At 46.9% G+C, this 15,753-nt stretch overlaps 1 protein-coding gene across 1 annotated transcript in view; it reads right to left on the reverse strand.

Moving 5' to 3' along the window:
- The window catches only part of MLEC (malectin), a 96,545-nt gene extending 86,958 nt beyond the window's left edge, over window positions 1-9,587 (reverse strand). The window contains exon 1 of the mRNA XM_086942849.1: window positions 9,084-9,587. Coding sequence (XP_086798975.1) covers window positions 9,084-9,264 — 181 coding nt within the window. The 5' untranslated portion in view covers window positions 9,265-9,587. The remainder of the gene's footprint in view (window positions 1-9,083) is intronic.
- Between the last annotated feature and the right edge of the window lie 6,166 nt (window positions 9,588-15,753).

Below are 15,753 nucleotides of genomic sequence, written 5' to 3' on the forward strand. Positions count from 1 at the left end.
ATGGAAAAGGTGCCGAATGAAATTGGAAGTTCGCTACCACCTCACGCTTTAGTAATATATTCATTAGAAGCGAGTTTTTAAACATGACCTGAGAAACGTTCCTGCCTCTGCTTTGATGACAATACTGCCAATGAACTAGGAGGCAAGTCAGGGGCCATGTGTATCCTATATTTAGATAGATAGATTTGTATTGCATATGGAGCAAACGTTTAGTCTATTAAATAACAAAAATAAGTGTTTTTTGGACAGCGGACATGCTGGACTTACATATTTGAAAGTGCTCACATATGTGATATTGAAGAAAATGGCGGCTCAGTGAATTAAAATATTTGTAGAGGATCACATCACTTAAGAACAGTTTATGGGTCAAGAGCATTACCTTTAGGTAGAGTAGATTGTTTATGTCACTAGACCTGCATGTCTGGTAAAATTTTTATGATTTTTTTAAGTTTGACATGGAAAATTGTCTCACACCCAAATGGCACATTTAATTCACTTGCAAGTCCCTAAAATGTGGTTGTACACGTACCCAAGACCTGCAAGTTAAAATCCTACTAGTGGGCTTCAGCACTTTTTGTGCCACCCACTTAAGTAGGCTTTAAAACATGTCTCCAGCCTGCTATTGAAGCCTGTGAGCACCTTAAAACGGCCATTTCGACCATGCAAAATAAACCTTCTACATGCCCAAACTTTGTTTTTTAATATAAATAAGTCACCCAATGGTAGGTCCCAAATAGCCCATAGGGCGGGGTGCATTGGATTTAAAATTTGGACATGTCCTGACAGTGAAAAACTCTCAAATTTGCTTTTGACTATTGCAAAGCCTACCTCTCCTGTAGGATAACAATGGATTCCATTTAATAAGTAATAACGTTTGATTGGGAGCAGTTAGGAAATTCCTGTTTGGTGTCTGAGGAATTATAATTTTAAATCATTTTAATGGTAACGTCAGATTTTAAGTCACAATTAGGAAAATACCACTAAAAGATAGTTGGTGTTTTTCTTGTCCTAACCATTTGGTGTCAGCAGCTTATTCCGGAGTCACATAACTAGGTGTGGTTGGAAGGTGACCTCTGTGTATTAACCCACAGACAGCAGCACAATAGATGGTGTGTATGTTGGCAAGATGGGCCATCTCTAGCCGGATAGTTTCTTTTTTTTAAGCTGCACCTATCACACTTGCACTTCAAAGCCACTGGCTCAACTTACACACACAGGACTTCACACTAGCCTAATGTGCCCCAAGACAGACTGGAAACAGGGCTGGGAGGCAGGAAATTCCAGACAACTCCATAGGGGACAACTTCAGAAGATGCTCCCACTTCTCACTTTGCCACTGGATTCAAGCTAGCCTGGCTGATGAGGGCTGTTAGCCAGAAACCGGTCATAGGATGCTTGTTCCGGTCCAGGGAAGACATGGCTTGGTAGTCCGGGCTGGACTATTCCCATGAAGCACAGGGTCAAGACTGATTTGCATATAGCTGTGTCTGAACTCGGGTGGTGAAGTGAGCTAAAGTACAATGATGGATTCAACCGAGATCTGGGACTGGGGGTGAGTGTCTGAAAAGTGTCAGCGCTCCATCCATCATCTCCTTGAGTTTGCCCACTTCAAAGTGGGCACCAGGTATAACAGGCATTTGCAATACAATCAGTATTACATTTGTGAAAGGTAGAGCTACTGGCATTGTGAATGACCATGTTTATTTATTTTTGTTGCAGTGGAGTGATCATATTTGCATAGTGCTCATGCCATTCATATGCCCTATAAAACATGTAAAACACTGCTGAGTTATGAGCAGGTAATATGAACAGGAAATGTAGAAAACAAGCGGAGGTCAAAGAAAAAGTGGTGCGCAGCACTAAAGTATATGGGGGATCGTGAAATAATCCATGTAACAGGGGCAGTCTCCAGGACGTGACCAACACAGCAAAAGGAGGGACAAATGTAAGATATTCACCAATGGGAAAAAAGTGATTACAAAAAGCACATGAAGAAACCAATCAATCTATTTTATTTGCAAAGTTTTATATAGCGCGAGCATGACCCATATGGGTATCATAGCTCTGTACAAAGGAACGGGAAGCAAGGTGAGGTAAAAAACATGAGTACAAACACCAAGTAACAAAAAAAAAAAAAACACACAAGAACAAGCAACAACCCATTTTGTGGGACCGGTATGGTATGAGGAGAAGCAACAGGTCATGTGGAGCATTTGGAAGACACAAATTACAACATTAAACAATGTAACAGCCCATCTTGTGGAAAATGTAAAGCACCTTAAGAGCAGCAAGTCTACAGGGCAAAAGGAGAGACAACAATTAAAAACGTATTTACAGAGGTATAACAGAGTGTCAACAGGAAATAAAAGTAGGAGAAGCTGGCATCCAGGCCTATTGCTGTAGATGGTCATTCATGAGTAACCATTTGACTTGTTTCTTGAAGGAGGAAATAGAGGGATTCGATCTGATCTCGGGAGGAAGAGCGTTCCAAATTCTTGGTGCAAGACAAGAGAAAGTATGATTGTGGGTTCTTAATCATAAGTGATGGCTGTACTGAATGCCAAAACACCAGATACAGCATTTCTTTAGAGACGGAACAAGCGTTGCCTAAATGGGCCCCCAAGACCCAATATTCATTTCACTCCTGGACCTATGGATCCTACAGAAGTAGGACATCCTGCTGCTTGAGGCCGGCCCTGCTTGTTGAGAAGAAGGACTAGAACTGGACCTGAGCACTTTGTCACAGACTGAAGTGACACCAAGGGTTGCAACAGTCCTGTGCACACAAAGTCAAAACAGAGTATGCTTGTATTCAACACATAAAAACAATAATTGCTGTGGTTTTTCTTGCTTCTTGGCACAGAGAACAGCCAGCTGACACGTGTTTCGTCAGAGAAACAGTGATCTCCCAACTTTTCAGGGCTTCAATATATGCTGTGTATCTCATACGCCAATATGAGGTCGATAAGGAACGGATAATTCCTCCGAAGGGCAATGTTTGAGGCCAAAGAATCCAAAAACGATCCTCTGTGACACAGGATAAATGTTGACAAGTTAGGAATCAGACGTGGACCCCATGTCTTGGCGGTTGCTGGCTTGATCCATCCGATTCATAACTCGTTGACACTTATCCTGTGTCACAGAGGATCGGTTTGGGATTCTTTGGCCTCAAACATTGCCCTTCAGAAGAATTATCTGTTCCTTATTGACCCCATATTGATTTTGATTTTGTACAGTGACAATTTTCTTCTGCTTTACATCATATTTGGTTGCACACATGAGGTTCTGAAAAAAGCTGCTACATCTCTGATGGTACTAGGCTGAAACATGTTGACCTACTCTTCAGTCTATGACAGGTTCTATCCCCTCCTGTTATAGCCTGGTTTTAATCCTGGTCTAGGGACGCCCTAAGTCTGTTGTGTACTCTGGAACTAGTTTTACTTAACACACATTTTGTTTTGCAACCCTTATTACACCTAGCTTACCTAAGGTATTTACTGTAGCTCTCTCCGTCAAAGAAAACATCCCTGAATACGCCCTCTCAGAGAGGGGTAAAAGCCTGCATTATGACTAGGTTCATAATACAAGGAGGGTACCCTATGATTAAGCATGCCACATTTGGGTGGGTGAAGAAAACCGCTCTTTGAAAGGGACACTCCGTTAGCACTCTTCTTCACTTTGTAGACATTGGGGTTCTTTTGTGTTTTTAGAATCTTAGTTGGGGAGTCAACCCCTGAAGGTCTAAAACCCTCCTATGGCCCTTTTTAGGTTTTGACTAGCGATGCATGCGTACGAAGTGCGCATGTGCTAGGAAAAAACCTAATGAGAATGGTATGGTGGCTGGGAATCCGCCCCCGTCTTTCATTGGCTAGCTCCATAAATGGAGGCTAGCCATTGAAAGACTTCTCTGTCCGTCAATCCCGGACCAGATTCGGGGGCGTTCCCGAGAATTTTTGGCTTTTGGCTACGTCACGCGACGTCAGCCAAAAGCCGGGAACGCCCCCGAATCTGGTACGGCATTGAGCCGGCACCCGCCTTCCTGCTCACGTGAGTGCTTTGTTTATCGCGGCTGCACTGGGCACCGGGGCAGGCAGGAGCCTACTCTGCGCCCCAGTGCACTCACCCGGAAGAAGAGAGACGGCGGATGGTGCAGGCGGGGCTCCGTTGCAAGGAGGAGAACCCCGCCGCCCAGGAGAAAGGAGCCGTCCGCCTGTCCAGCCACGGGACCTCCATGCGCTCAGGAGGGCCCCGCATCCTGCCGGAACCGCAACAGCAGGAGAAGCCGGTGAGTGGGGCAGCTGTTTCTGCTGTACTCCTGGTGTGGACCAAATTCAAGGGCTGGCGCAGCGACAAGGGCCTAAGTGAACCTATTCTTTGATCAGGGAATCGGTAGTGAGGGGTTAGCAAACAATTACGCTGAGTGTTTGAGTCCCTGATGCCTAGGAATCCCAAATCAGATATAGTTAAGTTAAATATCCGGTTTGGGGGCTGTCTTCTGACACTCTCTTGCACACAGGCTGCCTGTCTCCCAGTCCGTTACCACTTGGCCCCTCCTCCTTACTGCGCGCGCACCCTCCCGGGGCAGCCGGGACAAGTTGGCGCGAGATAGAAATGAAAAAAGAGCGGAGCGCGGGCGACTCCTGAGCAGAGTCGGGGGTGACCCCTCTAGGACGGGGGACCCCCACGCCACACAGCAGGCTGTCGTGCAACTGCACTGGAGGATGGCTCGGCGGAGTCGCAGGTGAGTGTTGCTAGCGTCACCTGTGTCCACACAGCATAACCTGTGCATTGCTAGAAATCTGGGTTACACTAGAGATGTGAACTGTCAGCGACTCAGAGGTCGCTGGTCTCTGTTTCTCTCGGGATACAAGCAGGAAGCCTCCAGGTACTCAGCAGTTTTGCAAAGATAGTGCCAAAATGAACGAATGTGGAATTTGTAACTGGTTAGTTCACTCCTGTGTTTATTTGTTTTCATTCTGTTATGATTTGTTTTGAGGACGGCAAGGGTCTCTGTGTCCAAGTGTTTCGCCTACTATTTATTTCTGTGTTTATACTTTTACCAGCGAGTCTCTTTCCCACTTTGTGTCTGGATCCCGCCCAGACATGGCTTCCCTCTCTTTGGTAGATGTAAAAGTTGCCCGCCTATTTCACCCACCACTTCCAATGGCGTCTATACAGTGATTCTATGTCCGAGCATTATTACATTTGTGCTTGTCTGTCCTTCGATTTTAACTTGCTTAACTAACCGACAGTGTAATATTATTTGGAATTGGATTGGCACCACTTGTACACTTCCTTCGTATCCGACGTCCAAACCGATTGAGCGCACACATCATGTTTATGCGCATTATAAACGACCCTTTACTAAATCGCTTTCCATCGAAACTTACTGAATCATTTTGAGTTCAGACTTCATTTATTCTAACTTAAAATATGCGTTGCACTTTTGTTTTGCTGGTGTATTGTTCGACATTGCTCTATGTTGTCATATTGATCACGTCGTTTACCACTCACGCTTCAAGAGAATTGTTACATTTGTTATGTACAGCAAATTTTCCAAGTGTTATGAGTATTTGTATAACACACTTGTGCTACTAGCATGGCCCTGTAATACAGCACTACGTTTTTGGTGTGACTGTCTGTTGGTGGTCTGGTTCATCTTGGGACTGTGGTGTGTGGGTGTGACCGCTCAAGTGTGTGTGACTGCTCTAGAGTGTGTGTGTGACTCCCCCAATGTGTGTGTATGTGACTGCTCTGTGTGCCCCTGTTGCCTGCTTGTGCCTCTGTGTGCCCCTGTTGCCTGCTTGTGCCTCCGTGTGCCCCTGTTGCCTGCTTGTGCTCCGTGTGCCCCTGTTGCCTGCTTGTGTCTCCGTTTTCGTGCCCCTGTTGCCTGCTTGTGTCTCCGTGTGCCCCTGTTGCCTGCTTGTGCTGTGTGGGTGTGTGTGGAGGGCTCTGTGTGGCAGTGTGTGTGGGAAGCTTTGTGTGGCTGTGTGTGTAGGAAGCTTTGTGTGGCTGTGTGTGTGGCTGTGTGTGGGGGGGGCTCTGTGTGTGTTTGTGTGTGTCATTTGCGAGAGATAAAGCTAGCGGCATTCTAAATGACAATGCCATTTATTTATGTTAAAAAAAACAAATAAAAATAATGTCAAGAGCAATGCCAATGGCTCTTACTTTAACAAAGGCAAAACCATTGCATTGTAAATGCTTGCTGTGTTTTGACACTACATAGAAATCCAGCTTGCTACACACCACTCCACTTGACTACACTGCAATAGTTTAAGCCACTATGCCACTACAATGTATGCCGCTCCTCTAACAACACTAGTCTATAAAAGTGCAGTCTACAACCCTCTACTACACTATTCCACACCATAATATAATGTATGTCCCTACACTCCACAACACTTTCCTCTATTCTGTGCCATTCCACACAATGACACTCCATAATACTACACTGTACGAACCTCAACTGTACGACATGCCACTCTATGATGCTCCACTATATAACACTTTACTCCACTAAGCAAGCTACTCCACAACACTAGACCCTATGACACCACTGTTTGACACTGTCTTTTACTATGATTTACAAGTGTCCTTATCAACAATCATATAAATGACACTCCTCAATATGATTTGAAACAGATTTCTCTAGCACGCACTGTGTTCTGAGAAATTTAGTAATTTCAGATGTCATAAGTTATTCTGACTGCTATGATTCCCCATGCAATGAATTATATAATAAGCAAGGATATAAACAGTGCATGGAGAAATGGCTGGTTATAGTTAATGCAGTGTGGTGATTGATACAAGAACCATGTGTACGGAGGTGTGTGAAGTACACAGCGCCTTGAGACCCACGCGGGTGAGTAGCGCGCTTTACAAATGTATTGATTGATTTAAGTATAGTAAATTGAAGATGGTGTGTAAATTATAAATATAAGTTATACCTAATGGTGCGTAAATTGGAAAATTAAGTTCTAACAATAGGTTTACTATTTCTCAAGTTTGTATAGTTTAAATAGGGCTTGTATAGAAAGAATAAATAAAGTTCTTAACTATTGCTTAGCTTTAACAAGATATATCTACACACAAAAAAATAAGCTGGCTGATTCAACCACAAGCTGCATCAGCCACCAAGTCAAGCTAGTAACTTATTAATAAGTTGGGCTCTGCACTGCTCGGCCTGCAAAACTTTGAAGGCTGAGCTAACCCTCGTGTCTGACACACATAGGGTCTAAGTTCAACCGGAACGCGCATGGACTAAATTGCTGGATAAAGACACTGAGCAAGCAGAGTTGGTTTTCAATGCTCAGCGAGATACAGGAAGTTAGAGTCAACGTTGCCCAACACACCACCTCGTTTTTAAGAAGAAATGCCTACCTCTAATTTACCCACTGATACGCTTTCTTTTTCCCAAATCCATTATTAGTGCTTGGTCATAAAGCACATTACTTTCCGAGTCACTAACACAATAAAATACTGAACCGTATGCTTTTAAAATGCCCCTCCCCACCTCATAATCATCTCACAACAAAGCTCAGACTTTATAAAGGCAATACATACATTAAAAATAAACACAGAAGGAAGCAAACTTTTAAGATCTGCAAACGAAGAACACCACAAGCCCCTGCTCATTCTGTAATCTGAAAGCATGCGACTTAAACCGCAAGTCTAACAGCAGGGCTGCAAGACATGCCCTTTAAAGTACAACTCGAAAGGTTCAACTCCTAAAAATAGAAAAAAGCGCCGTTAAAACCTAAAAGATGTATTGCACTACTCAATTTAAAGGTGAACCATAGTTTAAAAACTGTGTCTGGAGTTCGGTGGACTGCTTACATTGGCACACATCTGCTCAGACATCCTAGAAAATCGTCACCATATGCGATCGCAGAAATTACATGTAAGCTTCCGTAGACCATCAATACGAGCAGAGCTAAAGAACGATAAATGAGGAATTTGAATTAAGCAGCACTGAAGTTACTTAGGACTTGCGTCGACTTTGCCTACTCTTATCCCATAATCCTTAACACTCCCCCCACACACACGTCTCCAATAAGCACCATTCTCGGCCACTGTGCTCTACTGTCACTCTCACCCATATGCTCATGTCACAGCACTCTTTGACTAAGCTTTTCCTCATCAATAGAAACCCTCTTTTCAACAACTCTAGCATAAGAAATGGCTGGCTAAACTCTCCGTAAACGACAGCTTATCAACCGCTGTAAACTTAAACTGATGGTCTACAACAAACTGGCACCATGAATAAAATAAACTTATTTTATCATCAACATCTCAACTGTTCGCTCTGGAACCAGTAGTTCTTCAGCTTTTAACAGCTGTCAGCAACTACACAACCATCACTCACAAACAGGTACAGTGCCTCCCTCAGCAACTGATACTACCACCATCCGGCTCTCAGCAACTGGCACTTTCCTCACCGCTCACTCCTAGAAAATGGCACTACCCTCCACACCGGCACCCCCTTCTGCAAATGACACACTCTTCCACCGCTCACTCAATCAAATGACCCCCTCCAACCCCATGTCCCACCTGCAGCAACTGGCACATTCTCCCACCGCTCACTCCACTGAAAATGGCACTCCCCCCAACTCCTGGCCCTCCCTTCAGCAAATGGTACAAGTTCCTTCACGGCTCAACACCTGACAGTCCGCCCTCCTTTGGCTTAGCCTCAGCAACTGGCACCCCCACTTCTAATGATCTGTCAGCAACTGACATCCCTCCTGCAGGGTCCTCATGTCAACAACGTGCACTCTTCTCGACAGCTGACATCTCGCCCACAATCACTTCTCGTCCAGACGTTGCTTCTTTTCACCCCTATTGCCTCTCAGCAGCTGGTACTTCCTCAATGCAACCTCAACAACTGCCACCTTTCCTTCTCAAGGTCCTGCCTCCTGACAAATTAACTGGTTTTACTCGCGCCTAACCCTCCGCTTATACCAACATTCCCCCCTCCCAGTCTTTGCAGCTCACGTACTACCCTATTAGCACACAGTTGGTCCATGCCCCCTTCCATGAGCGCCTACTTACTCATTCATCACAAACTTCCATACTCTGCCCCTCACCTCTCCCCACTCGGCCCTCCAGCGGATCCTTCTTGTAGTGGATCCCGTGCACGTCCACGTGTGACTCCCCACCGGCGTTAATGGCCCAAACCACCTTCTCCGCCACTCCGGAGCCTGCAGTCCGCGAGCCGGCTCCAAGGAGTAGGAAGAGTCCAAGGAGTGGGGCCTGAAATGGCGCCATGTCCAAGGCTCGGTGATTTTTAGCGGTCCCGTGATGGCACCATGCCGCGCTCCAGCATCTCCCCCTTAGGGCTCATTCACTCTTCGCTGGCACTCAGTTTCGCCACCGTAGTGTAGCCTAACCCGGCGACTTCCAACGATGGCCAATAACATTTTTCCCCGGCCACCAGTTCATGAATAATTCACGCCCCCACCAGCCCGGGGGCGTGGTATTACCGGCGCGACGACCATTAATGTGTGGACACTGGTGGATAGGGCGTGGCCTAAACAAGCTTAGTTGAGGCCTCGCATGTACTGGTGGAACAGGTCGGTTCGGGTTGCAGTGGCGGTTGGATGCGGAAGTACATGATAGGCGCGCGCACACGGGAAAGGGCGGGGAAAGCTTTCGTTACAGTGTCAGAAAGATTGCGCAGGCGCACTACATCTCTATCCTTTCCTGTGCACATTGATCTCTGCATTGCAGTTTTAACATGAATGCCTGTTCGACCGGCAGACATGTTGAGAGGAGCAATCCCATCGAAGCGCTATGGAAAGAGGGGCGGGGTCATAGGCTCGCTTTTTCTTTACGTTTTACAAAACGTAACTTGGCTACGCGGTTACGTTTCGACGCTATCCCCCTCTAAAGACTGACGTTCATTTTTCCTCTCGAGCGCTGCCACGGCTGTACTATTTTACACCAATCAAAGAAGTACAGCTCGGCGAATCACAGTGCATCATGGGACTACGGTAGTTCTTTTCACCGCCGGGCCCCGCTCTATTTTTTCTTCAGGTTACTACTAAGCAGGTTTGTGTATATCGAAGGCACCCCCCACATGGATCCCACTAACTTAGATCACACCAATTTAACGTTATGGCAGAATTGAGGCCGTAGTTTATTAGGTAGTTAACTTACAAGCGATCCTTCAACATGCATTACTTCAATTTATTTGGAAGCCTGTAACCTCTTTACCATAGCCAGAAGCACTGTGCCCTACATTCAGTGCTGGTCATTGTAAAGATGACAAATACTTCAGGTATGTGGAAACTGCTTTATTCAAATACCACATACTGACACTGAGGCACGTCTACTCAGAGCGTCTCGCAGCAACTGTCAACTCAACTGTCATCCTGCCAGCCGCCAGGTAGAACATCCTGACGTCACAGTGCTTTGGCAGAACTGCGCGTGCAATAGGCAGGGCGCGCGTTCTATTACATTGCATGGCACCTAAACTCAAGTAAACACAACACATCTCTTCAATGAAAACAATAAGGACTGTGGTGACAAATGGATGAGGCTTATGGGAGAGATGAGGAGACCAACTTATAATCACGAATGAAATCGTGTAACTTAGCTGGAGGTTTGACCACTCTCCCATATCTGCTCACAGTGGGCTCATCCTTACAACTGACGTCCTGAGACGTAACATCTTTATGAACAGAATCATCTGAATCGACATTTATATCGCTGTTGGTCTGATACCTGTACTCTTCCGATGTCTCCTCGCTCTGCCTACTACTACTGTCATCCACCCGTGAACTATCAGAAGGGTTCTCACACCCAGAAGATACATCGTTTGTACCCAAAGATACAATGTTTGTACCGTCTGGACGAGACCCTCCAATAGTCTCACGATCCAGAATCCAATTGCAGTCTTGAGAATAGGAAACATCTAGGTTATTTGGAGTGCATTGAGAAAGAGACATTGTTCCCCCATCTTTACACATTGACAATGAAGAAAAATGCCATGTTTTGCCATCGCTCAAAAGAGCAGAATTACAAAAGACCTTCTTGACTTCTATAGGTTGTGAGTAGTGATTTTTTCCTTTGCTTGAACATCTGGATTTCTTCACTCTAACTCTAATAATAATAATAATAAAACAGCTTATAAAGCACCTGGTAACACCTTCACAGCGTGTCCCCGCGCTAGTGAGGAAAAAAACTAGCCAACAATAACAGAGACTGCCAACCCTTCCGTGAACCCTACATCCTATACAGATGAGTTTTTAACAATGCTCTAAATTTGACTTCAGCGCCTTCTAGTCTCATCTCCAAAGGGAGATTGTTCCAGCTCCGTGCCGCAATCACACTAAAAGAGCGCCCCCCCATTCTTGCTTTCTTCACTCGAGGAACCACCAGCAAGCCCGTTCCTCCCGAGCGAAGAGCTCTCGAGTGTTCATATTTATGCACCAAGTTTTGCAGGTAAGAAGGAGCCCTATTCCATACAATGCGATGGCAGATCAGGAGGCATTTATAAAGCACTCTCTTCCTGACCGGCAGCCAGTGCAGAGTATCCAGGGCCAGACTGGAGGCTGCTCTCCTAGGCCGCCGCAGAACTAACCGTGCGGCAGAATTTTGCAGAACTTGCAGCCGCCCCAAACTTTTCTCGGTGGCCCCCAGGAATAGAACATTCCCATAGTCCATCCGGGAGGTCACCAGGGCCTGAGTCATGGTCCGTCTGGCTGGCAAGGGCAGGAGGTCAAGTGTTTTATTTAAGGTCTTCAAGACTCCAAAACACTTCCCAACTAACCGGCGGATATGCCCTTCATAAGAAAGGGTAGGATTGACTCATACCCCCAAGTTTTTAGCCTCCTCACAGGGTACCGGGGTGGGACCCAAACATGGCGGCCACCACTCTGCTGACAAGCTGCTGGTCTCCCCGCCCACCACCATCACCTCCGTTTTAGAGCCATTGAATTTTAGGCAATGGGAGTCCATCCAATTCGCTAGAGCCTGCATACAGGCCTTAAAATTGGACGCTGTCATTGCGGGGCCTTGAGATAGGGATAACAGCAGTTGGGTGTCGTCGGCGTAGGATACCAACTCCACTCCATACGCCTGGACGACCCGGGCCAGGGGGGCCATATATAAATTAAATAGAGTGGGGCCCAGGGCAGAGCCCTGAGGCACCCCCTGGTCAAGTTCCAGCTCAGTAGAGCGGGCAAGTCCCTGCTGGACCTGGAAGTAGCCGCCCGTGAGGAAGGACTTTAGCCAACCCCAAGCAGACCCGGTGACACCACCATCGCTAAGACACTGTAGCAAGATAGAGTGCGCTACAGTGTCAAAAGCGGCACTAAGATCTAGCATCACCAGTGCCATGGTGTGCCCCGCATCTGCTCCCTGTCTCAACGTTTCAGTGGCTCTCAGAAGGGCCGTCTCAGTCGAAAACCCCGACCGGAAGCCCGACTGAGAGGGATGTAAAATCTCAGCTTTCTCCAGGTGCTCCACCAGCTGACGGTTTACAACCTTCTCAGCCACTTTGGCCAAATAAGGGAGAAGAGATATAGGTCTTAGATTTTCAAGAACCTCCATACCCACATTAGGCTTTTTCCTAATGGGCAGGACTATAGCCTTCTTCCAGTCTGCTGGGAGCTGCTGGGAGGTAAAGGAGACCTGAAGTACATATCTGAACAGGGGTTCAAGTACATCCAAGCCCTCAGCAAGCACCCTAGGGGGCGCGGGGTCCCGCGGGGAGCCTGATTTTACACTACGACAGATGCTGCGCAGTTCTTCAGATGGAGGAATGCAGAAGTGCTCCAACCTCTCAGCCGATCCTCTCCATCCCAGTGATTCCATGAACTGAAGGCTACTAACCGGCTGTTTGGAGAAAGAGGCATAAATACTCTTTACTTTGCCAGCAAAGAATTCAGCCACTCGATTACATTCCCCCACAGAATCGGTAGACTGGGAATTCACGCCAGGTACCAGGGATATTTCTTTAAAAATTTTAAACAGCTCCTTCGAGGAGTTCTCCGCCTCCTCTATCCGGATGTGATAGTAGGCAGCTTTGGCCCCTCGCTCTTGCTTTTGATATTTCCTCATAGCTAATTTGTAGCAGACCTTACTTCCAGAACAGGATGTCAACCTCCAACTGCGCTCCAGCCGTTTACATTCCGATTTTACCAGCTGTAAATCTGGTGTGAACCATAGAGCAGTCCTAGCTCTTCTACCACAAGTCTTGGAACTGCTCAGTGGAGCCGTGGAGTTCACGGCGTCTAGGATGCGCTCATCAAGCTTAGAGTTCACACACTCAACATCATTACCATCCAGCGGACCCCCTATTTGTATCAGCCTGTGAAAGCTATTTTGGGAGAACTGCTTCCATTTACGGTACGGAAAGTTTTTGATGTCCGCTGCGCGCTTCTCACAGCCAGAGCTACTTATCTGAACGGGAACTAAGTAATGGTCTGACCATGGGATAGGAATAGGGGTGTCCACAGTCACCCCCTCCCAGCTCGCAAACACAGGATCCAGTAAGTGACCCATAACATGCGTAGGAGTGGTATTTTTCAGCTCAAGCTGTAGTTCCTGAAATTCCTGACGAAGGTCAGTAACATCTTTCAGATGAGTGTTTTCAAAATGCATATTAATGTCCCCTAAAACTAAGATTTTACTCCGTCTAATGGTTAGGTGGGCAGTGCTCTCCACAATACTAGACCTAAAGTTTCCAAGGCTTCTTGGAGGTCTATATACTAGGATCCCAGATATAGAGTCCTGCGGACTAAGCTTCAAGTTGAACGTTCCAGCTTCGCATCTGTCTATAGGGATCGGGAGTAGGGTACATTCTAATGGGGACTTTACAATAATTGCAATCCCCCCACCTCTTCCTCGTTCCCTATCAACTCTGGCTATGGAATAACCTGGTGGAACAGCACTAACGATATCGGGATCAGAGTGCTCGTCCAGCCAGGTCTCCGTTAGGAAGAGAAAATCTAGCTTCTCATCCAGCAGGAGATCCCATATTTGAGTCGAGTGCTTACTTAAAGATCTACAATTGAGTAAGCCTCCCTGGGCTCTTAGTCCTCCATGAGAGCTAGCGGGCTCTCTAATACCTTTGAAAGGGCAGTAGGGGCAACTATGTATCGCATGTGGCTCCATAGAATTCCTGCAGGATACATTTATTGGTGGACACAAACGCACAAGTTCCTGTGTGGAAATTGAAGAAATTGATGTACATAAACAGCATTCATTTCCCTTCTTCTCCCACTCCTCTCCATGTGAGCACCATGAATACCGTAAATTATTGACCGTATCACTCTGCCAATAAGAGCCCATACCCATATGCATATGTACAGCCATTCTAGGCACCATGGCCTTTTACCCATTGGAATCCCCGGCTTCCCTCCTGCGCGTACCTTAAACCCCCTCTCTCATGTATAGACCAAGAAACCCTCTCCCTCTGCGCGACCCTGCTGTGAAAGGCAACCCTTCTGCTTGACCCGCACAAACCTCCCATTCCCTCTTGAAGAGACATCCTTCGCCTTAGCTGACATAGCCCTCCCCAGCTGCACCTGACTGCCCCCGCTCTCTCATGAACGGGTCATAAGACCTCTCTCTCTCTCTATGTGACTCTGTCCCTGTGTCCACCCTGGCTTCCCCCCCCCTTCCTTCTCCTCCCATGGGCAAGTCATAAACCTTCTTCTTCTGCAAGACCCTGTCCTTGGGAGCCACGGCCGCGCCTGACCAACACCTCCTTTCCTTCCATGAATGCCCCTCTGTTGACAAGCCTTCCCTCCGCGCTCGATTGTCCACGCGGCATGAATACCACTCCTTTGATGACCCCTTCCCCCGAGTCCGGCTGACCACACATGTCCGAGGCCATCGCCTGAGCCAGGAGATACCATTTACTGCCCTTATTGTATGAAGTCACTCCTCTTCAAAGGACCCACTATTGATCCTGGCCACCCCACCCCCTGGGCTATGATCAGGCGCACACATCCTAAACTGTTGACGGAACACTCAGCTGCGTGATTACCCTCCCCTCTTATCAGCAGGTCAAGGGTCCCTATTGTGAACACATGTGGGGTAGGATTGACACGAGGATCATGGGGATGTATTTTCCTTGTTACACAATATCATGATTGTAATGCCAAGTGTTCTGTAAAGTATAAAAGACGGAGTCTCAGCTCACTTGTTAGAGCACCTCCTGAAAGACACCGTGTTTCGTGTCCGAAATGACTGGCTCTCCTCATGAGAAATAAACTCCGTTCTTGATTCCTGCTTCCATCGCCCGTCTCTTGATTTGGTAACTATTCAACATGGGAACTAAGAGGCGGTTTGCGCCAGCGGCCTGGGCATCGGTAGTAATCTGGGCTCCTGTTCCACAATTGGCGTCCCAACGCGGGGTCCATCAGTGACATAAGGTCCGGTAAGAGAGATCCAGACGAAGAAGTGAACATCTAAATGATCGGAGTATACCTGCCTTGAGAGGGCCCTCGCCCGGCTGCCGATCGAAAAGAACTTCACCAATTCTGAACGGACCTCTCTTGAGTGACCTATTGTCCTGACTGGAATCCCACAGGAATGCTACATGGAGTAAGAGAACGATCGGGCGCTGGAAGAGGAAGACGAAGAACTGTCCGTATGGTCCGGTCCGGGTAAGATTAAGTAGGGTGTTTCTACGCCTGATTGGTAGGGTGGTTCTATCCACCTGATTGATTGATTGTTTGTATTGGAATCGGTATATGTATACTGATATTGTTGGTATTGGTTCATTTAGCTTTGAATGCTACT

The sequence above is a fragment of the Lissotriton vulgaris genome, chromosome 11 (genome assembly GCF_964263255.1).
Source record: "Lissotriton vulgaris chromosome 11, aLisVul1.2, whole genome shotgun sequence".
Lineage (NCBI taxonomy): Eukaryota > Metazoa > Chordata > Amphibia > Caudata > Salamandridae > Lissotriton > Lissotriton vulgaris.